Source organism: Hoplias malabaricus, chromosome Y, assembly GCF_029633855.1.
Source record: "Hoplias malabaricus isolate fHopMal1 chromosome Y, fHopMal1.hap1, whole genome shotgun sequence".
Taxonomy (NCBI): domain Eukaryota; kingdom Metazoa; phylum Chordata; class Actinopteri; order Characiformes; family Erythrinidae; genus Hoplias; species Hoplias malabaricus.
Genome location: NC_089820.1, coordinates 41,896,441 through 41,923,979, shown reverse-complemented (window position 1 = coordinate 41,923,979; position 27,539 = coordinate 41,896,441). Strand labels below are relative to the sequence as shown.

At 39.4% G+C, this 27,539-nt stretch overlaps 1 protein-coding gene across 1 annotated transcript; it reads right to left on the bottom strand.

The window, feature by feature from the left end:
• Positions 1-780: 780 nt before the first annotated feature.
• Positions 781-27,539, bottom strand: LOC136679584 (GTP-binding protein 2-like). The gene is made up of 12 exons (XM_066658195.1): positions 27,121-27,539; positions 24,087-24,113; positions 23,477-23,661; positions 15,607-15,718; positions 14,195-14,392; positions 12,931-13,105; positions 8,084-8,303; positions 7,356-7,491; positions 6,746-6,804; positions 6,175-6,346; positions 4,966-5,130; positions 781-4,411 (listed from the first exon to the last, which is right to left on the bottom strand). The coding sequence occupies exons 1-12, from the start codon at positions 27,319-27,321 to the stop codon at positions 4,217-4,219; spliced, it is 1,845 nt and encodes a 614-aa protein (XP_066514292.1). The 5' UTR covers positions 27,322-27,539; the 3' UTR covers positions 781-4,216.

Sequence of the window (27,539 nt, the reverse complement as noted above, 5' to 3'; positions counted from 1 at the left end):
CAAGGCTCCAAAACAGAATATGCGCTTCTCATTGGTCAACACTTTTATTTAGCCAATCAGCAGCCAGAGTTAGTTCTCTATCATTAACTTAATTTTAGCTGGGGCCCTGAGAGCAACAGGTCAGTCCTGAGACACTGAGGAAAACAACAGTGCCACCTAGCGGTGGCTTGTTCGCCTGCTGGCCACATTTGTGGATCAGGCCATTTATTTTCGCATAAAATTGTGATACATCTATGAAAACCAAAAACATGTATTTATGACTAACTGTATTTGTACAAATTGCAGACTGTGAGACACAGAGTGTGATGTATTCGTTTGTGAATAGTGAAACATATTTGTGACTTGTGTTTTATTTGTTGATTAACATTTACACATTTGTAAAGTATTTTGAGACTAATCTCTCCATACAGGGAGTGTGTGTGCAAGTCGTGTTTTACTGAATGACTTGGTTGTGTGGGAGGGAGATGGGCATTAGACTTGATTTCACGACACTACTGTAAACTTGAATTACACTCAGCAGCTGGTAGGGAGTGCTCAGGAGACAAAAAAAAAAAGCCAATTCTTACATTGTATTCCGTGAATACGGCACGGTGGCACAGCAGGTAGTGTCACAGTCACACTGTTCCAGGGTTCAAGTCCTGCTACTGTCTGTGAGGAGTTTGGTGTGCTCTCCCCATGTCTGTATGGGTTTGCTCTGGTTTCCTCCCACAGTCCAAAAACACAAGTTGGTAGGTGGATTGGCTGCTCAAAAGTGTCCATAGGTGTGAGTGTGTGAGTTAATGTGTGCATGTTGCCCTGTGAAGGACTGGCGCCCCCTCCTGGGTGTATTCCTGCCTTGCGCCCAATGATTCCTGGATAAGCAGTTATAGATAATTTATGAATACTATATGAAATAAGATCTCTCAAACTATAATTCACAATAAAACATCTCTTTATTATTGACACTATTAGCAGTGCATTTAAAGGTGCTGTATATGATTTCAGTCTAATACGCTTTTTTGTAATTTTCAGCAAACACTTTCTCACGGTTTTGTGGTTCTTGGGTCTTTGTGTGCGATGGAAAAATCCGGTGCTTGTACTCGGCACAGTAAATGGGATAGAATCAGTTTGGCTTGGACAGAGAAACACAACTTTATTTCAGCCAGCCAGCAACAGGGGGTGTTCATGCTCTTGCAAAGGATGGGGAATGGGAGGGACTGGGTAGACTGTGTATGGTCCGCAAACCCAATGTTTTAACCTTGGTATTGAAGAGCACAGAAGAAAGAGGTGTGTCTGTTTTGCTGTTGAGTTCAAATATCAACAGTCATTCTTCAGAATCATATACAGCACCTTTAAGTATAGTGCCATCCACAGAAACCTTTTACAGGATGCAGAGCATTTTTATTTTTAGGGTTAATTTCTACATATCTAAGCACAGCATCAAGTTATATAAGCCCATTGCTGCGCTATGGAACACAAAACAAATTGTTACTGGGACAAAAAGCAAATAAAATGGAAAAACAAACAAACAAATCCACATGCTTTAAGCTTCAACATCAGCCAGCATGAAAAAAATCCAAGTTATGCAACTTAAAACAGACATCGAGGCTCATGTAAGATACATTCAACTCTTTCTGCAGATTAATTGCCTGAAATCTTAAAGAGGACCATGAGGGAGTAAGTGACATGACACAAATGCACAATATCATCACTTGGATTCCTTGGGCATGCACAAAATCTGCCAAGAAACAGCTGCCGTTTCATATACCACCCGGAATAACATCTAAACCCTTTCACAACAGAGGAACATGCTAAATCATCAATGTGACCATTTTACAGCCCTTGCCTGGCACAAACAAGCAGGAAAACATATCTAAAAGCTAATGCCATGCTGCTGACACAGGCACAGAATAAACTCCAACTCCCACAAAGCCATGTGCTTGCACATTCTGACTTCACAAGCTAAGGTTGGGCGATACGAGCTCACAAGTCCTTATTGTGATATGAAATTGAAGACAAATAGGGCTGTTAATGCCTTAATATGCCTTAACCTACTCATTTATTGAGTCCTTGCACTGAAGAATTATATATCTGCCATTTTTCCCCCTTTCCGGTTTCGGCAGTGGAGATAAACAGTCTTAGCATTTAAATGGACAACTAGCCTAATCAATGGAAGATGCTTTTAGCAACTAATATATATTTTAATAGAAAGCATCAAATAATGTGTTCTCAGGCTTAAAAGGTTTCCAAAATGTAGACATATATTATTCTTCATTGCAAGTGCTCTATTATATTTCTTTTATTTTTACAATTTTTCACATTTTACAATAAGATATCCAAATCAAAGAAACCCAAGAAATTTATGCAGATGTGATTTTTTTTGGGTGGGGGGGGGCATTTTGTGTATAACAAGATGTTTATAGACATTCCTCTCATAAACTACAGCAATCTGAATAGAGCTTACGATCATAAAAAACAATAAGGTAACAAGGTGTGCATAAACTATTTAACAGCCTATCAATGCTACAAATGTAAGACTGATCCTGGATCTGCCGACTTCAAAGTGAATACCGTCTTTCTGTCATTCTATAACTACCATCAGCCAGCTCCATTAGTCCAGCTAATCAACAGCTGCTGAATATAAAACACATCAAGCGCCCCTCTATTCCTCCATATTCATTAACATAAATTCACTCTAAACACAGTCAAATTAACAAACCCTACAGTCTCATACAAACCTTCACAGCTTTAGGTAATAATACCAATGTAATAAAAATCACCAATAAAATATAGTGACATAATATGAATCAATTCTTGAACGTATTGCCCAGTCCTAGTAGAAGCCTGGAGAAGTTTCCGTTTCCATAGAAGACTACATTACCCATAAGGCTTTGCTGTTGGTCATGACTTCTCATACAGATACAGTAGCTATTCTTTGAAATACTCTAAGACAAACTATAATTCAATACAGTAACTAAAGACGTAAAAGCATATTAATGCTCTAGAATAAACATACAGAGTGGCTATTTCATCAGAAACACCAATCATACATTTCATTACTGCTGTACTCTAACTCTGAATTTAGACCCAGTTTTGTATTGTGTACTTTTTCAAACATCCCAGAATTTTCTGAATTACAAGGTCATTTGGCATTGGAAATAAAAATAATGCCACAAGAAAGCTAGAACCCCTGTGCACTGAAATTAAGTTTTATGAATGCCAAGTTCACTAAGAATACCACACAGCAATATCTGTAAATTAGATTTTTAACAACTTTGTGATTCAGATGGTCCAGTGATAGTGGTGTTCCTAAGATGGGTGTTACACTGAATATATATATATATATATAATGACAGTTCAGAGGTCTATTTATCAGCTCTCCCATACCCTGTTCATCAGTGGAAATGATTCATACCCTGGATCATAACTAAGCAGATATTATATGGGTTGATCAAAGCTGGTACATGTGTATTAGGCACTGTTTACACATGATCATTTCATCTGTCTTAAGTGTCAGGATTATATCTGGATAAGGCCAAGCCACAAAAACGCATGTATATACGTAACAAAGACACATTTAAAATAGATACAAATCCCATCGTTCAAACCACTTCAGGAGGTTCACTGAGATACATTTAAGCCATATTACAGGGCACATGGGGCATTTGATCCATGCCTGTGTGGAAGAGAATTATTGGAGATTGGACAAAACAAAAGGCTTAATAGCAATGTGGACAGACACTAATGCGAACTTAAAGGCAGCAGACATCACAGCACAGCAAGAGACTAAACGAATAAACAAATTTGCATATTACGTCTACCAAGTAGTAGTTATCTACCAAGTGTAAATGCTTGTGGCTAAAATCTTATCACTATACAGTCCAGATACTAGTCACAGGAAATGACCAGGTGTAAACGGGGTCACAGCAAGTGTTTCTGAGCATAGGTACCAGGTAAATGGTATAAACTAGCAACTCTGTGTATTAGAGAAAGAGAGAGAGAGAAATAAAGAGAGAAAGACAAAGTGAGAGAGAAAAAGAGGGAGATTTAGCTTATCTGTGGAACAAGAAAAGGCCACAAACAGAAAATTAAATCTTGTACACACAGTCTATCACTCAGTTACTGGTGACCTCTGTCTTTGTAGGTAGCCTCTCTCTGGCTTTGTCTCTCACTGGTATTCTCTCTCACCTGTCTGCCTGCCCACCTGCTCTCTCTCCCTCTATTTCTGTCACTGTCTCTAGTTGTGGTTCTGGTGGGGTTTGTGGTTTTGGTCATGGCCGTTGTTTTGAAATGTGGGCAGGAGGTGGGTCACATGACCAATGCCTTTAGTCACTCCCTCTCGGAAAAGAAGCTTGGCTCCGACACGCAGGTACTCGGGGTGCTTCATGAAGTGAAAGCAAACAACAGCCCTTTCACCTGTACGCAACTCCTCCTGTTCAACACACACACACACACACACACACTTTAAACTCATATAAATATGTATGAACACGAATTTCTCTATATGTAGTTATCTGACAATACTAACTCAATTTAAATGACACAAACATTCCTATATAACTACTAGGGCTGTCAAATGATTACAATAATTGGTATTATTGGTGTTTGTCTTGTCTGATCAAATTGGTCCAAAAAGATATAGAACTGCTCTGCTAGTTTCAGTAAAGTGAAACTAGATGAAATCAATATATGCACAGCGACAACTGAAATTTTAAAAGAAAACAAATTTCAGAATCACCTACAGTCTTCCAATGTGTTGGTCATAGAATTGTAAACTCGCGTCTTTATACTACATGTGTGTTTCATTCACATTTAATATAATACAGCCTTCCACATGTAAATGTGATCATGGTTTTAATGCTAAAAACAAGTGTTGTGTGGGGGAGTCCTAGATAATGGACAGAAATGGAAACAGCTAAAATTGGGAGAAAACTGGGTAAAAAAAAAAAAAAAAGAAAGAAAAAAAAAGAAAGAGCTGAAAGACACCTTTCCCAGAATGCATTCCACCGTTGCTGTCTGCCGGACGTTCCCTACATGGACAGTGACCTGGAACCCACGGCGGAATGTTTTGGCGTGAAACAGTAGAACAATGGCTGCTTCAAACTGCCAGCAGATGGTGGGGTTCATCTTCGGACTTACCATCACCATGCCCTAAAATACACACACACAGACAGGGACATAATCAAATAAACAAACAAATAAATAAAATTAATAATAATACAAATTTTATTAGCTCTATTATTCTTCTGTTTTGACCACTGGACAGTAATATGACGAAGTGTGTTAGTTACTATTTACACCTATTTATTCTATTTATCTATTTATTTAATTTGAACAATACTGTAAATATAAATGCTATGGGAATTTCAGAAACTAAAAATGTTCTGGTGAAAACAGTAGATAACATTTTTAACATTTTCAGCCTAAAGAGAAAAGAGGACAAATATAACTGATTAAAAAGACCTAAATAATGATTTCCGCAATGTCCTGCTTCCTTCTGCAGACCCATTCACATTGAGCAGCAGCGGAGTAAAATGTTGGCCACACTGGGATTTCAAAATTGACAGGTGGGGTTTCAATTAATTAATTTGTTATTTCAGACATTTAATTATGTGAACTTATATGTATGAATGTGATTTTGTAATGTATTTCTTAATTTTTATATTTGTTTCTGCTTGGTGTATTGCAATCTAAACAAAAACCAATGCAGCATTTAAAGTAGCACTTTCAACAGAAGTTAATGGTTTATGTGTGTCGCCCTAAACCAGCCAAGTGGTTAGATCACACTGGCCTGATTGGTGACTCCAGAGGGGTAGTAGCACTCAACTTAATGGCAAATGTGACTAATAGACTCAGCTTTAGCAAAGGTCTGAAGTGTTTGGCGTACGCCATCTAGTGGACTCAGTTGAATGCAGGATATTACAGGAAAAAGGTGAAATTAGTATGGTTTTAGGTCAATTTTGTAACTACTCAGAAAGCCGAGTAAAATCATATATGGCCCACGGGCCGTAGTTTGCTCACTACTGGTTTAGGCAAACATAATACTGTTTTAACTGAGCAAACACTATATATAGGGGAATCTAATTTAATGCAGAGTATGATGGTGTACAACCCTCTACATAGTCATCTTTTCATATCACATCAATAAAAATCATCAAAATAGACATCAAGCCCCATGCAATAAGCTGGACTTACTTTGCGCAGTAGTGAGCGGTCAAAGTTGCCCAGTGCAAGTGTAGCAGCCTGTCCTGCTCTGAGCACACGGCAGGCTGAACGATTCCTCTGCATACTGCACACCTTCAGCCTCAGAAACTTCCCCTCGTCTGTGGGGCCCACCACCAGACGGTCACCCTCACGACATACACCACTACACACACACACACACACACACACACACAAAAAATCAAAACAATACAAAGAAACAAAAACTGGTTACACTACTGCTTAAATCAATGAGCAATTAAATATGTTTATAATGTGCATGGCTTTGAATGTGGCGCAGCCTATTGTATTTCAAAACCAGAACTATCCGATATTGTGATGGGTTGCATCAGAATCTTTTAGCTTGCCGGTTAATTATTAGACAATGATTAAAAACGAATGATTTTCTATTAAATCTAAAATTATAATATCTTTGAGATCAGTAGCCAGTGTGGTGATAACTAGGCTAAGATGGATTATGGGCATTGTAGAAGATTAAGAGCAAAGTAATGGAGATCTCTTGGATTAAAGACAGGATGATAAGGGCAGTGGGTTATGGGTTCACCTGTAGAGTGTTCCTCCCACCACTGTTCCTACATCTGGCACACTGTAGATCTCATCAACCTGCAAAACATTGTGCCTCATATTAAATAACTATGTATTTTGAGGACTTTGCAAGTCAGATACCTCCTTCCCACCCCTTTCCATTTCCAGTCAAAATATCCATGCTTTATCCACTGTTAGGAAAAAAGCATGTTTAACACAGAATTACACAGATACTTCAAACAAAACAATTTTCACCTTTATTATTTTATTACATTCTCATTCTCCTCAGGACTCTTGATTTCATTTAAAGAATTAAGGAATGTGCAGCCACACCTCCAAAGTTCCGTTTAAGAGATTACATTTTCTGCTTCTCACAATCCAAATAATCTAAAACATATGGGGCAATTAGTACTGCTTCTTTCCTTCTGCTTCCATATCAATTTCCTTTACTCAGTGCGGGCTCTCTGACAGCTCCAATGTCAAGCTCAGACACATAGTATTGAGTCATTTCTATGGACTTCACCTACATACATTTGACATTCTATTTTTTAGGCAAGTACAATATTCTCTTGTATACGTTTCCTGTGTATGTTACATGTATGTATGTGTATGTGTATGTGTGTATGTACCTGGAACTCTGTGAGCTGCTGCATGAGCTCCTCCTGCTCTTTGCTGTTGCTGAGTGGGGGCAGGATATTGAAGAAGACTTTCAGCAGGTCCAGGTTCTCTCCAGAAACACTGGACAGTGTGAAGATTGGAGTGATGCTGCATAGGAAGTAAACAGAGAGTGAAGAACTTATATTTGCTTCACTTTTTTAGAAGTAATAACAAGACAGTATAAAAAATATACTTCCATATAATGCAAACACACTGTACTACTAATCTTAATACAAATACTCATAAAACAATGCCATCATGTGGCCAAATTAAAAACAGATTTTTGAAGGACATAAACATAAGCCTTTTTTACCCCAAATATGTACTATATACTTTAACAAAAGCATCATAAGCATTTATACAATCCATCTCACTCACTGTATGGTCAACAGTGAAATCAGGTAGTGTTTTTGGATGACAAGTCACTCCATTTAATCCCAAAAATACTAGACGGAGTTCCAACATTCTAGACAGCGCAGAGCTGCTTTGCTGTATTCTGCTTTGGTGGACTGTAGTCATTGGTCATGCAGACCTCAAGCCCATTTGCTGCTACTCCACAGCAGTTATATTACATGCACTGTAGAATGTCCATGTTTACAATGTTGCACCCTAAAGTAGCTTCAATAATTATAATGGAGAGATATCTACAAACATTTGAACATTAAATGAACATATGAACGAACACACGCACACTGTGTACCTTGCAGATTGGGCAAACTGCTGGGCAGCAGTAACTGCATCATCTGGGCTGGTCACTAACATGGGCACTTTGTTGCAGCCGGGCTGCTTAAGCACTCTCTCCAACTGCCGTACAGTCTTCTCTACTGTCCCACTGCTGCACAGGTCCACTTTACTAACCACGATAAAGATAGGCACCTTCAGAGCCATGGCAAGTCCCAGGTGCTCCCTTGTGGTACCCGCTGAGGAAGAGCAGGAGACCAACAATGAAACATGACTTACCTCATTGTATATTAAACTAAAGAAAAAGCCAAATGGTGTTTAATGCCATTCCTTTTTGTATTCCAATTTGTACACCCTGGAAGGAAACCTCATTTCTTGGGCCCAACAAGTACACTATACACTACTGCTAAAAAACTTTAGAACACTTACAAATTTCCCTCCTTTCCAAAGGAAAACACATGGTCTGGGGATGCTTTGGAGCTGGTAAAATAGGAGATTTAAATGGAGTTGAAGGGACTTTGAAGATGGAAGGCTACCACAAAATTTTTCAAACCTATGCCATACCCTGTGGACAACGCTTGATTGGGGCAAATTTCATCCTACGACAGGATAATGACTACAAACACACCTCTAAAATGTGTCAGCAATATTTAAAATATAAGGAGTCAGCCAGAATTCTGACTGTAATTGGCCAGCACAGTCTCTGGATCTGAAACCTATTGAGTAGTTGTGGAAGACTGCATCAAGGTGCTCCAGGAAGAATAGGGTGAATTCTCATCAGATTACCTCAAAAGATCAACAGCTAGAATGCCTAGGGTCAACCAAGCTGTAATTGCTACAAAAGGTGGCTTTTTTGAGGAAATATTTGAAATACACAGTCATCTTTTCCATTAAATTCAATATTTCTTACTCTTTGCTATATTTCCTAATCTCATGTGTGTTTCTACTGAAAACAAGAACATTTCGCAGTGTTCTAAAACTTTGGAACAGTAGTGTATATGTACACACACACACACACACACACACACACACACACAGAGAGAACTGCAGCGCATTACACAGGAACTACACAAACAGTAAATAGATACACCAGACTGTGGAGTAAGAGCAGCATACACTCTACTGAACTAGGCTAGGTTTCCTATGGAGGAATATTATACAAATCATGATTTCTCAATTTAGCTAGATCATTTTAAAAAGTTTGGCCTGTTTAATGGTATACAAGGGGAGTTCCTGTGGAACAATCTTGATAGTGGGCTCAAGTTACGTAGCTATTTGAAACAACAATCCTTTATATTTTTAAAGGCCATAATTCATTTTTTAATTCAATTTACATAGTGTCAGGCTATGCACTTGGGGAGGCAGAGGTAAAACGCAGGGAGGATACTTTATTATAAGAAAAGTATACTACAACTAGAAAACAAGTAAATAACAGACACAAAAACTTAAAAACAAAACACTAAACATTAACCTGAACAAAACTACACAGAAATACCCAGAGAACTATACAGAAAGCTAAGGCTAAACCTAATCACAGAGCTAAATCTAAGCACAGAGCTAATGCTAAACATAAAAACACAGATACAAAGAAACAAAGATGCAAAGAAACAGAGGACCTTGAATGACAGCTATACCAAAACACAAAGGGATATGTAGAATGCAAACAAACACTGAGCATCAAGACAGGGCTTATAAACTAGATGACAACACAAAATACCTGGGAACAACAATCACAAGAGGAGACACTGATGGGTGGAGCTACAAACCAAGCAGGGGCTAAGGAGGAGACAGGAACAAAACAAAAGAGCCATGTGCTAAGTAAGCGTATGGTGGGAACAACAAAAAGGACAGGGCCAGGACGTGACACATAACTTGCTCTTTAATCCATTTACAGGTAAAATAAATAATAATAATAATAACCAAGAATCTTCTAAATGAATTTAACTAAATCAGATAAAGGACAAATAAATAAAAGAACAAAAACATACTGGAGTACACTGAAATACTCACACCCTCTAATAGTGCAAACAGACCAGTATATTACAGTTAATCAATCAAGAAGTCTCTGGTGTTTAAAGCTATGCAGAAAGTGTAGCACACAAGTAACATATGATTACAATCTACCAATTAGCAGAAAAAATGTTAAATGATTTCCAATAGTCTACTTCAAACAAACTTGTGTGCAACTGTTTTGTCTATTTGTTTCTAAATTTACTGAACATCCTTTCAGCTCCACTGACCATACAAGAGCATGTATAATTGTAGTTCTACAATTATAGACTTGTCAATAGTCACTGCAGAACTGCTATGATTTGGATGGTGGATCATTCTCATCGGTGCTGTGACGATGATGTAGTATTTGTGTGTTAGTGTGAGTTCTGCTGTTACGGGGTGAATTAGGCACAGCAGTGCTGCTGAAGTTTTCAAACTGATGTGTCCACTGCCAAACACCAACCAAAAATAAATAAATAAATACACCCCAAACTGCCCTGTGTCCACTGATGAAGGACTACAGCACAACCATCACAAACTGTGCAGCAACAGATGAGCTACTGTCTAATTGAATGGACAGTGAGTGGACAGAGTGTTTAAAAACTCCAGCAGCAATGCTACAACCACCATGTCACTGTTAATGCAGCACTGAATATAATCCACCACCCATATCATACCTGCACTGTGGTGGTGCTTTGGGTGTCCCTTTTCACCATTCTCCAATGGTCAGGATCCCCAAAGGACAACCACTAAGTAGGTATGATTAATATGTGTGTGTATTTTATATTTATATCATAATATATTTCTTAATTTCAGTTTCCCATATTGAAAACTGCAAAAAATAAACAAAAAACATGACATCACCATCAAACAAAAAGTCAATATTAGTATCTGTAAACTAACTTTAAAACTGAGTGCCTTCAACTGATGACAACGCTCCCTGTAATGACTGTCATTCAGTGACAGATGATGTGAATAATGCATATTGAAATATTGAAAATGTGTTTAAAAGTTATATCAGTTATTGAAATATTTTATATTGAGATATATTTTGATATTGAATTTCTTTTGAAATACATTCCTTGCAAGGAAAAAGTTAGGACACCCCTACATGTATTGCTGTTTATAATGTCTATATTTGGACATCTGGCTCTTATTTAAACCTCAGACATTAGTTTGATTTGCCCTTGGTTGGTGAAGTAAGTGGTATCACCACTAACGAGATTTAACGAGATCTCTGAGGCCTTCAGAAAGAAGGTTATAGATGTATATGTTTCAGGGATTCGCGGAGGGTGGACTGACGGAGGCGGATGCACTTGCTAAAACACATACTTTATTAACAAAACAAAGAAACTTATAACAAAATAGAATAACAAAATAGAGAAATAACCGAGGCATAGACAAAGGAGCTAGGCGAACTAAACTAGGACATAAAGTAAAATAGACAAATCCTACATACAGAGTACTAAACAAACTAAATCTAAACACAGAGTGATAAACAGACAGAGAAACAGACTCAACCTAGACATATAACTCAATAGACAAACCTGGACACAGAGCTTAAACAAAGACCTAAACCTGAACACGGAAAGCTAAACAGACTGAACGGTATTGACAACAAGAGATACAAGGAAGGAAACAGACAGAGAACAAACTGAAGCGAGGGACAGACAGACTAGACTGAGCAACATGACAAAGGAAGCAACAAGACTGAATTGGAACGAGTACGAGAACGAATGACCGACCAGAGGAAGTGATACAAAGGGACTTAAGTACATCTACCAGACGAGAAACACCTGAAACGGATAATGAGAGGGCAGGGTAACAAATGAGACACAGACACAGAGGAGGAGGAACAAAGGCGGGACAAGGGCGGAGACATGGACAATAACAAACAGAGCCATGTGCTGAGAGAGCACATGGCGGGGAAAACAGACATGACAGGACGAGGGCGTGACAATATGAGTCTGGGAATGGATGTAAAAAGATCTCAGAACAATTGTAAATTATTTTCTGGACAGTAGAATGACTGATTTCTAAGAGGAGAACATTTAAACCACCTGCCAACATGGCCAGGTTAAGCCATCCTAACAAGTTCAGTCCAAGAGCTGACTGCAAGATGCATAAAGAAGTCTCCAACAATCCTAAAATGACATCATGGGACCTACAAGTGGCTCTTGCCACAGCTTTTGTCAAGGTACATGCATCTACCATCAGGAAACGACTGCACAAGGAGGAAACCCTTGCTGTCAAAAAGGAACATCAGGGCAAGACTAAAGTTTGCCAGAAAGCACACAGACAAAGACCAGGACTTCTGGAACATGTGCTTTGGACATCCAAAGCTGAATTATTTGGGCACAGTAACAGAAGATGACCAGCACAGCATTTGAGCACAAAAACCCCATACCAACAGTGAAGCGGGGAGGTGGAAATGTCATGGTGTGGGGCTGCTTTGCTGCAGCAGTGCCAGGCAAGCTCTCCATCACAGAATCTACTATGAATTCTTTACTGTATCAGAGGGTGCTTGAGGAAAATGTGAGACTATCTTTCCAAAAACTGAAGCTGAATTGGACGTGGACCATGCAACATGACCATGAGCCAAAACATTCCAGTAAATTCACAAGGAATGGCTCAAAAATAAGGAATAGAGAGTTCTATAATGGCCAAATCAGAGCTCAGATCCTAATCCTACTAAGATGCTGTGATGTGATCTGTGCATTCAAGAAACCCCTCAAATATCACACAGCTGAAAGAATTCTGGAGGAATGGGAAAAAACACCTCCCAGTCAATGTCAGAGACTGGGAGATGGTTACAGGAATATCTAATATAAACTGCTGGTGCAAACAAACTTTCAGAACATTTAGATAACTCACCAATGCCTGTATTGGCTCCGACCACCAACATGGCAAAATCAGGGCAATAGCTGGTCAGGCCAAAAATGGTGGTTTTCAGGTATTTGTAATGACCAGCCAGGTCAATAAATGTGATCATTTTAGATGAACTCTCACAGATTTCCTCAGCCGTGCGGGACTCACTGTAGTTTACCACCTGGGGAACAAAAAACAAATGTATTTTGTTACATGCAGTTTGTCAGCTACTTTTCAGTTTCAGTTTCTAGAACGTCCATAGAAAAACATGAAATGAAGGTACATGACCCTGATGTCACCAATCTAAATTCCATGTGCAGGTTTGAGGTGTATACCCCAACACACAACACCTCCTCCATCATTACAATTATTGGGCTGTGGAGCAGTGGAACATTGCACTCTGGATGGAGCTATGATGGAGCTGCATCTAGTACCTTTGCGATGACTTAGAGTTGTGTTTGATGGAACTATTTATCCCACATCAGTATCTGACCACAATAATGTTCCCTTGGCTGCCATCAAATAGCAATGTACAAAGATCTGCTTCAAAAAAGCAGAAGCTGTTATTGCAGCAAAGAGAAAATACTCCCTCTTAATACATGTAATTTCATTAGTTCAGTCTACAAACTTCTGAAGGTGTTGTGTGTCTAATAAAACCTGTTAATACACACCTGGCAAGAGGTGTTTAACAGTAACAGCTGTTAATTACACAGATCAGGAAATTATGAATTAGTATTCAGTGAAACCTGTGCAGGAAATTAATTCAGATCTGCATTTAATAATAATGTGCATAAAAAAAATTAGTTTTGTTAATTACTCATTGAAACCAAGCCTGAGAAATTTTCTACCACATATGTGTTACACATAGAAAAATAAAAAATTTCAATTGCATGTATTATTTTATACCAAATAGAAAACAACATGTCCAAACCTGTTCAAATAATGTGTCAGCTTAATACAGAAGCAGTTTATTACTCGCTTTATTTATGTGTGTTGAAAATGTGTAACAATTATTTAATGGCCTATTTACCTATTTATTTATAAATACTTAACTCTCAAGCATTCTGTATAGACAAGGTGACCCTTTTCCTTTTGTTTCCATGAGAAATAAATATCACAAAAGTAAGGCAAAAATGAATTACGTGTTTTTACTTACCACAAAATATTTTGTTTTGTTTAAAATCTTAAGATTTAACTATAATATGTTTTGATTCCTCCAGCCTAACAGTGTATTCTGAAGGTTAGACAAGTGCCACGCTGGTATACTTACCTCTCCTTTGCTGTTGAAGCCAAGGATTTCAAAGCTGATGCTAGAGGTGCGTCCGGTCTGAATCTCATGGAGGTGTCTGAAAAGGTTAAGTCTTGCTCGTCCTCGTCCGTTATCCAGCTCCCCTTGGGTCAGAACGCCCAGCAGTGTGGACTTCCCAGAGTCAACATTCCCCAGCACAGCTACACGCAGGTCCAGAAACTAAACACAGACACACACACAAACTTGAGCAGGAGTGTTTATGCACATATAACTAAAACATTTCACTGTTAAAGCCCCTGGGAACTCATTTTAAAATTTATATATATTTTTTCTGTATAATGCTAAATAGTAGTAAAGAGTAGCAGCAGGGGAAAGCACTAATTTGGAGACACTCTAGAAGGTATCCGATTTGTACAATTAATATTAACAAAATAATCACACAAAACCACACCAAAGACACATAAAAGACAAAAAGACAGGTCTGTACATGAATGGCTGTACAATGCCAATTCTATCCGCCTGTGCCATTTTATTGTGTATTTTTTGTAAAATGCTAGCTGCAGTTCAGAGTAAAGACCCAACTGTTCTCTCTCAAGGCTGTGTGTTACCATGGTAATGTAAACAGCATTCTGTTCTCCATTGAAAGTGAGCTGTCAGTCATGCACAGTCATTAGTAAATTAAACCACGCCCACAACGTTCTCAGAGAGCTTTGAGGAGTGTATTTTGGTAATGTTTGAGGAGAGAGTTATCATATTTCACTTCTGTGTTTTTTATTTAAACTTTCCTGAACATTTCACATAATACCCAAGTTTAGAATTATACCAAAAAAGGCCTTTAAAGCCATGTATTGCCCTGTATGTGTATCTGTAAAATTAGGCCTATTACATTATCAACTTATTATGCAATAAAGATATTTCCTCAATAATTTTTATTGTCCTTTATATAACCACACCCATTGTGTTTACTTTTTGTTGTGTTTACTGTTTGTTTACAAAATATTAACAGCACCAACATCTTACCCACTCTGTTCTTTTCTCTGGTGTTCAAGAGTTGTCATGTTGATTGGTTTGATAACAGTGGTTTTATTTTATTCATGTTTTATTTAGGGTATTTATATATTTTTATTTTCCAATGTCTCAATATTTTTTAAAAACTTGTTTGTTGCTCTTGAAAAGTGTATAATTGCTTTATTACATTATATTGTCATTGTATCAATGGAAAAAAAGTGGAATTGCTTTAAAATTGGATTTTTTTTTTTTAGAAAGCCCTACTTAATAGGTGGCCACTTTATTAAAATTGGTGAAAAGATTAATGCAGTTCCAACAGTTCCCGTTCCAAAAGATATATATCCCTTTTTTATATAATGAAATTAATTGAGTAGAAAACTCAATAGACTGACAATGACACTTCAGCTCAGATGTCTGTATCTAACCTGCTGGTCATCAGGAACTTTCCGTACAAGAACTTCTGCGATTTTCCGGCGAGATCTGTCCAACTCGTAATCCACTTCTCTCTCTCTCAGAAGTGTGATATCAGCTCCGACTCTTAATGTAATAAAACACACATACAATTTAGTTAAAGTGTGATCTTAAAATACAGAAAAAACATCTCACATCGTGAGGAGCCACATAAGCAATCTTTGAGTATGTATTCTGCTCAGGGCCTAATCATAGGTTATAAACTCCATTACTTGTTAGCCTTGTAGCTTCAGTCCAGCACTAAAAACCTTAGACACTAGATGTGTCTTGGCTTTAGGTTAAGGGGTAAATTTGGTACCAAAAACAAAGGAAATCATGGTCTTAAATGATCCATTCTGAATCAGCCATTCTCCTCACATTGTAACCTGGATGTAGTAGTGATTCTAAACACCTATACGCTCTACTGAGAATAAACTGGTTTATTCTGGGACAAAGCAATAATGTGATTCTTCACCTGATGTGAGTTGCACTTTATAAAAAATATTTTTAATAAAAATCAATAACTTTTATGAATATGGCTTGCATTTTTGGTTGTAAAAATCATTGACGGCATCTTAACGCCACAGTCCACTTGTTAAAGATACACCTCGAAAAAAGCATATACTCATGTTATGTTCAAATATAATTTATATAGCAAGGTAGTTTAACAGCAGTTAAAACTCTAAAAACCCTTGTCTGCTGCTGCTCTGAACAATGACATTGACAGTGGCATCACCAGAGCAGTTAAACAACATGGCACCAGCTGTAGCACTAGCACAAACCTCTGTGAAAAATCCCTGAGGCAAGCCTAGTGTTTGGCGACTTCAATAGACTTCAGAGTCGCCGAGCAGCTGAATAGGGGAAACTAATGCCCAACGCGTTCTGCTGTTCAAACACCGATCCAAGCTTCAGTTGATGTTGCTTTATTTTATATCAAATCTTCAACCTTCAAACATTAAAAGTATCAATGAATCGGTCCACAGACATCCACGATCGACAACGGTATAAAATCCAATTCAAGCAGTTCACAGGCTAAAAATTTTCACATCAGCCAAGGTTACAGTGTTTTGGACGGTCAGCAAAAAGTAGGCTTCCCCCATCACCCACTCACTTACTCTCACCTAACGAGTGAACAGGTGATATTACAAACCATTACCGCCACCAACACCACGTGACCCAGTTAGCGCACATCATCCCTTAGGTGCACACAAAACCAAGAAAAACCCAAGCCTATGCCTGTCCTCAACATTCCGGCCCCTAATATTTACATTACCATGCAGTAATAATTATACATCTAACACCACAATCCAAGACATACAACACGTTACATCACAGATTTTCAATGAAAAGGAAGAGAAAAAAAATACAATGCACTTAAAAATCCATCCAAGTTTTTTCTTTCTTTTCTTCTTCTTGTCAGTCATAGGCCAGAGGTTACCAGCACTTAGCCTAAATATCAAGTCAGTCTGTGACATATGTCTGTAGTGTTGTCAACATCAAGTGATATTGTAGTCCTATCAAGTTGGTTCCAAGGTGTTGTCATAAGTCAGAAGCCTGCTGAAGAAGGCATAGCTTCGTGATCGGTCTACGTACAATGCTGGATGAGGTCTTAACCCAGACCTGACGTACAAGTCCTTTCTTGTCTGGTGCAACTGCTGTGACTCTGCCAATGATCCAGGAACCACATCTCCAGGAGTAAAATTGTGTTTATTCTGTGCCCATTTCTGGCACTGTTGAAGTTGTGGCAAATATTCTTTAACCCATCTTTTCCAGAAGAGGTCAGATATGTATTGGACCTGTCTCCATCTCTTACGTGCATAAAGATCCTTTCCTGATTCCACTCTTCCATAGCTTGTCTCAGCTCATGCTCTGCCCCCACAAAGTTGGTACCATTGTCGGAATGCAGTTCTTGAACCTGGCTTCGTCTCGCAATGAAACGGCGTAAGGCATTAATAAAAGAGTCAATATCAAGAGGTGAGGCAACCTCAATATGTACAGCTCTAATCGCCAAACATGTAAAGATGGCTCCATAACGCTTCACAATACTTCTCCCACGCTTTATTTCAAATGGGCCAAAATAATCCATTCCAACAAAGCTAAAGGGAGGTTTCTCAGGGGTCACTCTACTCTCAGGCAAGTCAGCCATTTGCTGCTGGCCTAAGGATCCATGAAGCCGTCTGCAGACCACACACCTTGACTTGATGCTTCTTATCAAGGTGCCCGCACCAGGAATCCAATATTTCTGATGCAGCCTTGAGAGAATATGATTCCTACAATGATGACCCACCTCTTTATGGATATGCTGTAAAATGAGATTAGAAATATGAAGATCCTTAGCGATTATGGCAGGATGTTTAGAATTTTCTGACATAACAGCCCTACTAAGACGTCCGCCAACTCTGAGCACACCATCCTCTAAAACAGGATTCAGTTTATAGATGTAGCTGCTTCGTTTCACGCTCTCTCCCCTTTGGAGGCAGAAGATTTCTGCAGCATACCTTTTCCACTTACAGAACTTTATTATTTGCATCTCAGCATCCTTAATCTCTGCCAATTAGAGAAAGTCATTACGGAACTCCACCTTGCGATGAGCATCCTTACACTGAGTTGCATCAGAAAAAGGCTGAAAACGTGCCTTTTCCTTTCCACAATGCAAAAACAATGTCTTGAACCTCAGGATCCAACCCATCACCCTGACAAGGCGTATCCAAGAAGAGGTATGACTAATTAAATCAGTCAATGGGCCACCATCATCATCTGCTTGTAAAACATTAATAGCGGCAGACACTTTGACTTCAGGGTCTTCATGTGGAAGTTCCTGCATGTTCTCTGGGTTTACAGGCCATTCTTTCTGTGGCTGCATAAGAAATGCAGGACCAGATATCCATTCCAGAGGGTCATAGGATTCCTCTGCGGGTCATTGGCCTGTTTGGGATGGATATCCAGAACTTAAATGCATCTGACTGCACACACCACCGCACTCTCAACACTCGCTCAACAGGTAAAAGATCACAGTCCAAGTCTAAGTTTTTAACTTCCTTTGCCTTCTCAGGTATTATGGCAAGAACGCAGTGGCTATTACTTATCCACTTTGTCAGGCGGAAGCCGCCCTTAGCACAGATGTCTCCAAGGTCCTTATAAAGGGATATGGCTTCCTCTTCTGAGGCTATTGAGGCGAGACAATCATCCACATAAAAACTGTATAGGAAGGTGTCAATCACCTGCTGGCTAAACTGTGCTTTGTTATCTTCTGCACATTTCCGTAGAGCATAGTTAGCACAGCTCGGAGAAGAAGTCGCCCCAAACAAATCACCACCAGAGAAATCTCAAAAGGTCAGCATCTTCCTCTGGCACACACACCTGGTGAAACATGGCTTCAATATCAGACATCAACACAACTGGCTCCTTCCTAAACCTAGTCAACACACCAACCAATGCATTCATCAAGTCAGGAACACTTAGAAGTTGCGCATTAAGAGAAATGCCTTGAAATGACTGCTGCACAGTCGAAGACAACCCAGAGTTTCCCTTTAAAAGGATGGTAAACCCCATGATGGGGAACGTACCAAACCTTGCCCTCACTGCACTCCAAGTTTTTGATTGGCACTCTTTGCGCATACCACCTAGATATAAGATCTTCCATGAAAGCGGTGTAAACCTTGTGAAAGTCTTTATCTCTGATGAACCTTTTCTTCAAGCTTAAGGTGGGTTGTTCCACAACCGCATGGTTGTCAGGCATTCTTATATCTCGGTCCTTCAGAGGCAGGGCAATACTGTAGTGCCCATCGCTCAGAATTGTGGTCTCACTGACCAACTTCAAGAACTTGGAATCTTCCCTTGATAGCCCCAGCTGCTCATTCTGGCTGCTCTCAGGGAAGTCCATCTTAAACTGTTGTTTCCATAACTTGTCAAGCATAATAGCAGAAATTCTGTTGGCGGTGACTGTTGACGGACATCCTAGCCTTCCACAGCACTCCCTGCCAAGTGGCCCGTGACCGTCCAACCAAGCACAGTCTTAATGGCAAAAGGTCCATCATTTACACTCTGGATGACCTCCAAAAGTTCCAACGCTCTGTGTATGTTCATGTCAATCAAAAGCTCCACTTGTGCCTCAATTTTCTGGCAGATAAACATGCTTCAAGTGTGGCCAGTCATCCAGATCTTGTTGTCTTGTGATGTTACACACATTAACTGGCATTCTATGTTGAGTGAAGAGAGCAGGCATTTCAAAGTAAACATCACTCTCCAACCCAGCAACTTCCAATTCAGTCACAATAAAACTGTCCACCACTTTCTCTTGTCCCATGGTACGCAAGAGAATCTTGGTCTTTCTCCCAGCAAGATTCAGTTTGTCCAGAAGACTCACTGTACAAAATGACGCTGAACTTCCCTGGTCCAAGAAGGCATACGTTTCCACTGTTCTTTGGCCTTTCTTTGATTTTACTTTAACTGGTACAATGGCAAGCTTACAGTCTTGTTCACCGGCCCCAGTAAGACCACTAGTCTGAACTGTAACGGGAATGTTATCTGATTCAACGTCAGGCTCGACGTCTTTCTCCTCCTTGTGATGGATATGAAGGATACTTGGATGTCTGAAACCACAAATTTCACATAAAAGGCGTTTTCTACATTCTTTGCTGATGTGCCCAGTACACAAACAGCCAAAACAGATACCATTCCTTTTAAGAAAGGAAATCTTTTCATTTTGAGGTTTCTTATCAAGCAGAGAGCATGACTCCAGCGTATGTCCACCCTTACAGAACAAACAAATCTCCACAGAAGTGTGATGATCTTGGGCCTCTGTTTGATTTTTTCTCTCAAATTCAATAGCAGTTGTACCAAAGCTACTTCCTTTAGCCCTTGGATAAGGACGTTTCCCTCCATCACTACCTTTTACTATTAAATGTGTTGGAGGAGTGTCGCATAGATTTCCGAAGACAGGATCTGTTGCAATTTTAACTTGACGCTCAAGAAAGAATACAATATCAACGAATGTAGCTCTGCGATGCTGCCTCTCCTGGATGTTACACGCTACTGTTCGCCATTTGTCTTTCAACTTAGATGGTAACCTTTTAATCATAGCAAGCATATTGGCAGGTGTGTTCAATTCAGAGAGGCCATGAACCTCTTCCTTCGCATTGCAACACCCATGTAAGAACAAACAGTATGATTGAAGAGCCTTTCCATCCTCTGATCTGATTAATGGCCATGAGTGGACCTTGTTCAGATAAGCAGATGCAATTACATGTTCATTTCCAAAATGATCATACAGCAGAGTCTTCGCCTTTATATATCCAGTACCATCAGACATGTGTTGACAACTCTTGACGAGTTCATTGGGCTGCCCCCTGGTATAGTGTGCGAGGTAATGCAGGCAATCATCAGCATTGCCTGTTTTTGCTTCTATGACCTGTACGAACGAACGTATGAAGGCAGTGCAGAGGATTGCCACCAAAGACTGGAATTTCTCTTTTAGGCAGTAATGAAAGACTTTGTTGATAGACCAGCATACTAGTTAATTCACTTTGTTTCTCCATAATGGACAAAAGATTTCCACTGGTTGCTGGGCAAGCAGCTGGCTGCAGTGGCAAACCTGGAATTGTGCTACATGGTCTTAAAGGATCAGAAGGCCCCCTTAGGAGAAGTGCAGGCTTATCCCTTTTCATGCTTTCCTGCACTGGTTTTACCATAAGCTTCACATTTCTAATAGTTGTATTTCCTTTTAAATTAATTGTCTGTGGAAAAAAGGTCTCTGCATCAGTATTGAGGATTTGAAAATTTTTTTCCTTCTTTTTAAAATATGATTCCATTCCATTGGATTTCCATGAAGCAGTACTACGTGCAGTGGATCCAATTCTCAGCACATTGACCTTTGCAACAATTGCGGCGATGTCTGCTTCAAGTTGAAGTTGTTCTTTCTTTCTCCTCAATTGCTCCTCCTGTTCTTCAATTGCATGTTTTTCCTTGAGCATATGTTGACGTGCGAGCAAGGCGGCCATTTCGGCTTCTGCCTTGAGATGTGCAGATGTAGTTGACGATACCTTTGAGCTTAACTTGCTGCCTTGATTTGATACACTATCGGATGGCAACACATCATCATAGATGTCATGCTGAAGATTAAGAAACGATTGAGGTTCCTTTTCAGCTTAGTCTTGAAAACCCATTTCCCCCTCTAATGGGGTTTCTTGGGATGGCACAGTGTCAAAAAATGGCCTGCTTGAACATTTATCGACCTCAGAAAGCCATATTTTAACATTCTCAATAAAATCCTTCATTAGCTCTTTAAGAGACAGAATCACCCTTTTCATTTTATTTACATGCCTTTTTCTTCCTGTCTGAATTATTTCAATTTTATTTGCAAGGGCTTTCCGAGTGAGAACAATTGATCTTTTATCCTGTTCAGTTTTCCCAACGACAGATGCAGCTTGTGATCCGCTCATTTTTAACATTCAAAGAGAGAACATTCGAAACCAGCTTAAAGGCGACTTCAGTATCAGTAGCAATTTCTTCAGCTCGCTAAGCACACGCAAAGCCAGAACACACACGCCAAATTCCCAATGAACTTCAGGCCTACACACAGTTCTAAACGGCAGTAGCCACGGTCCAACAAACACAGCGACAAGCCCGTCACAACATCTTCTCCTGGAAGTGACCAAACTGCGTTCAAACAAGCAATAGCCAAAAACAGCACAAGTACTGGTTACATACCACCGTTGTCTTCCCGACTCTCTCGGGCTGGCCGCTTTCGTTGGTTTAGTGGCAGTGGTGTGTGGGCTTGCGTCAGCGTTCAGGCTGTGCACTGAATCCGGAAGCCTCCGTTGCCGTATCTTTTTGCTGACAAATGTTTGGCGACTTTAATAGACTTCAGAGTCGCCGAGCAGCTGAATAGGGGAAACTAATACCCGACGCGTTCTGCTGTTCAAACACCAGTCCAAGCTTCAGTTGATGTTGCTTTATTTTATATCAAATCTTCAACCTTCAAACATTAAAAGTATCAATGAATCGGTCCACAGACATCCACGATCGACAATCCAATTCACAGGCAATAAATGTTCACATCGGCCAAGGTTACAGCGTTTTGGACGGTGAGCAAAAAGTAGGCTTCCCCCATCACCCACTCACTTACTCTCACCTAACGAGTGAACAGGTGATATTACAAACCATTACCGCCACCAACACCACGTGACCCAGTTAGCGCACGTCATCCCTTAGGTGCACACAAAACCAAGAAAAACCCAAGCCTATGCCTGTCCTCAACACCTAGCTTTGGATGCCCCACAAAGCATGAGAGCCTTGAAGTGGCCACCAACAAAATGTGTAGCATGTACAACACGCACATACATTGTGCCCCTGTAATGCCCACCCGGTTCTATACTGTTCTACTATATTTTTAATAAAAATGTTCTCTAATAATAATAACAATAATACATTTTATTTGTAGTGCACTTTACATTTGATACAAATTTCAAAGTGCTACAAGGTAACAATTTTGTTTAAAAGACAAAAAAACTAATAAATGGAACTATGAAAACATCAGCAACTACATCCGTCTACATCTAAATATTTGTCTACATAGAAACCGTCCTTTTATTAAAAACATTAACTCAGTGTCACCCATGGTGCTGAGCTTAGTTCTGGGAAGTTGAAGGCAATTTGGGTTTGTAACGCAGAGAGATCATGATGAGATTAGTGGGGCAAGTAGTGGTTTCAGGAGGTCTGCACCAATTCAGAGCAAATAAGATACAGGTTTGAAAAGTATCATAATTAGTGGACCATTGGTTTGACGTACAACTATACAGGGCCATTTTTATACTATTTTGTAAAGAGATGGTGTTCACGCCATACTTCTCAGCCATCCGCCGCAGTGTCTTGAGTGATGCTTTCATGTCCTCTTCTGTGAGCCCCACCATCAAGCCATTGTCCTCCACTCCAATCTGATAAACTGCCTCTCCACGACCCTCCTGCAGGCGCCACTTCAGCTGTGTTGCCAGGTGCTCGAACCTGTACTGGGTCGGGTTCACCAGCTTTAACTGAGGACGAAACGGGGGGTTTAGTGTGTGTTTGTGTACATTTGAGATCTCATATTAGCACCTGGCATTGTGAATTCAAAAGTTTGCACACCTACTTCATTAATATTAAATGGATGTTGTTGTATACATACAATATATATACAACAACTCCAGTATAATGCTCTAGCTCTGTTCTGGCCAGGATTAATAGATGTAGATGATTCTACACTGACCAAGAAAGCGGTAGAACATTGACACAAAAGTCAGTTTTCATAGTTAAATGTTATAAATAGATCATTAAAATACACATCCTCTGACAAACTAATGTAATTTGCTCATAATTGAATGTAGTTTACAATATTCATTTTAATAAGTTATTCCAGACTTATGTGTGGAAGTTAATTTCACTATACAAATATTTAACACCAAATATTATAATACCGTACCTTGTATTCAATGTTTCCCTCCTCTGCCTGAAACACGGAAGAGACATCACTGATTAAAGCACAACCTTTAAAATGAAAGCACATACTTGGCTTGATTTGCTGGCACTTTCTCAGTTGATATTTATTCATTCCAATAACAGATTTTGAATAAAATATATACTATATACATATGATGAGCTCTGTGGTCAAATGTAAACTAGAATAACAATATCCATTCATCTTCTGTTACCATAATAAGAAGCTTCTAAAAAATTCTGGGTTGAGGCCATCTTTTTATTTGCAAGAAAAACTTGAAATATAGACTGCACTTGCTGATATCAGAGTAAACCTCTTAAACCCCACATTCTAGTATTTTGCCTGCTTCAAAATAACTTGGGTTTCATTCAGGAATGGCTGAAATCGGTGTCTCTAAAGTTTGGCAGAACATCTGAGGAGACTCAGAATACTGCTTAGCTTAGCATCCTGACAGCTTGCAATTAGCCGGAAAGCCAGGTCTGATAAAGATACTTCTGCTGGTTCAAAGGCAGCTATTCTGTTGACGTGAAATGTGACATAAGGTTAAGAAATCTGTGGCAAAATTATATAGCTGTAACAACATACCAAAGTGGTGCATGTTATTAGTGTTGGGGTACTCATTCACTCAGTGGCTACTTAGTAAAGACCCACAAACACTGACAAGACTCCAAGCATGACTTGTAGCCAGTTATGAAGCTTGCTACATTTCCCGCCTTAAATATTAATAAGTCATCTTTCATGCATCTCATACTTAAGATCTGCCCATTCAAGTCTGTCAATGGTGAAGTGTATTTTAAAAACTGTAACCCTGCCTTAAATGGTACACTCACAGTCTGGAATTCCACAACTGTGTTTGCACACGAGGACCTTGAGGCAGTAAGGTGTCTTAGATGCCCAAGTGCACCCTCTATGCACTATTACTGGCTGTAATTTGCGTTGCAGCCTGCATAGGACTGTGCAATGCATAATGTCATGTATACAAACTTGCAGTGCTCAATGATAAGTCTGATACAACAGATACAACTCTTTTTGTTTGAAAAACATGTGTATCCCACTGCTTTTACTGTTATGACACTTTTGTGATTTTATATGCCTGTTCTTGTGTAATAATAACAACAATAATAACAACAGCAACAACACAGACCCCTTTAATGTTTCTCACAAAAAGCAATGACAATGGTATTTCCAGTAGTTTCATTTAACTTTATTACATCTTTAGTATTCATAAAGCTCCTTCTTGTCTGTTGTGTTTTGCTTTTCTCCAATGTGTACTCTTCCACAGCAGTTCTGTAACCCAAAATGGACATACAACAGTTATCAAAATACAAAGCTGAGCTTCAAAAAACATTTTGATAATTTATCTGGCAGTACTGCCAAAATGAGTAAAGTCTCACTACTTTAGTAACCACAATAACTAAAGTGAACAGAAGCTCAATGGCACTCTCCTTTGAACAACAGGCCAAGGCTTAATTAATTAATGTTAAAATTATGTTTTACAAATAAACAGAAATTAACATTAATTTATTACGCCTTGGCCTATCAACACAGACTGTATTGCTATGCATTTACCTCAGATCAGTGTCTGTTAACAATATGCAGTATTAACTGTCTGTAAACCCTAACATTTCTAAACATATCTACACTGATATCATCAGCTGTACATAAATCATGAATGACAAGCAGAAAGACTAATTGATGATTCTGTATGTTTAAACTGACTTACCTTTGAAGGTAAAGCTTCAATCTCCTGTGGAATTCTGTCTCTCAGCCACATAACTACAACAGTGATGTATGGATGCATGAACTTCTGTTCATGCACATACCAAACTGGGCAGCGAACACGAACAGGGGAGCAACGGTCCGTACGGTTGCAAGCTCTGCAGAGCCCAGTGACCCACTATTCCTTGAGATAAAGGCAAGTACCAATCAGAATTTGTAGTATTGTTTATAGGTGTCTGACAAGCATGGTAGAGAGAAAGGTATTCATTGGTGAATATAAACGCATGTTTATTATTTAACTTTTCACTGAGTTTACCTGCTGCATTATGCTTGTAATCTGAATCAAGCCACTGTAGAGTAGTCCAACAGATTAGCTCTTTTAAACCACAATTACAACCAGACACTTGTAAAACCAAGCACCCTTGAGGTATTCTGCTTATTGTAGACTTGGACAAGGAGTGCAGGGCTTAGGCTTGGTTTGATATTTCAGTCTAATACTGGAGAGGGTTTTATACTCAGTCAGCTGGTATTTGGTATAGTGAATTAACCTGAGTGTCCCATTTCACAGGATAGCATAGATTGTATGGAAAAATTTAACATTTGAGTCTACTTTTAGACATGTTGTGTGTGTTGACAATAACTCACACTTCTATTTATCAGTGACTTAACTTATCTGCTGTGAATTAATCTTTGTCCTGCTGCCTAATCCTGAGGATATTTATATGAAGTAGTGAAATAACGCTATTGATATTATATTAAATGAGCACGAAAATAATCATGGAGACAACATAAAAAGATTTATTACATAGTTTCAACCGATAACATAGCTTAAAATTAAATAAACCTATCAGAAATTATAATTAAAAAAGTAATGCTAACATTACTTAAAATTAGCATAACTGTTAGGCCGTGACGTCCTAACCACTTTTTTACTTTAATTCTCCGTTCCATCTAAAGCGGTAGACTATGAAGAAAATAACAGCTATACTGTTTAATGCTTATAAATAATGTGTCAAAAGCTAACTCCAAACACGCGTAGTCGCTTATTTAAGGTGAAACGGGAAATTAAAATAGGACACTGGTAATACATTAAAAAAAAACGCCAACGTTACCCGCGTACACAAACGCGCTTGAACTATAACATTGGAAATAAGAAGCAAACGTTTCCCTCTTAAAATGATAATTAATGTGGAAGGGAAAATCGATAAGGAAGAGAGCAGCCTGGACTAGTGACACATTTAAGGTGGAAATAAAGCTTCAAACATGAAATAAGCTAGACAGCTAGACAGTGATACGTTACCTCCGGCGGTAAAAACGGCGGCGGCGGTTCGTTCGCTTTTTTGCTTCGCCGTCTTCTGCCTCTCCTCCCTCTCCTTCTGTGTTTTTTCTTCTCTCCATCCGAAGCGGAGCCAGAACCAGGGCCGGTTCCACAGCCAGAGCCAGGGCCAGGACGAGAGGGTTTGTGCCCAGACGCGGCCCCTCGGCGCTCGGCCACCTGCATGACGGCCGCCGCGGTGTTGGAGAACCAAGCGAAGAGCTGTCCTATAGCTCCCCGTTGCAAGCGCGATAAAGCACCGACTAAAAGCTGCGAGGACGGTCTTTATGTTGCACGTCTGGTCCGAGGAGAGAGGCCGGTGTTGGAGCAACACACAGCAGCCATCAGCACCGCTCAGCTGCGGCTTTCAGCCCCAAACAACCCCTCCTCCAGTCTGGAGCAGT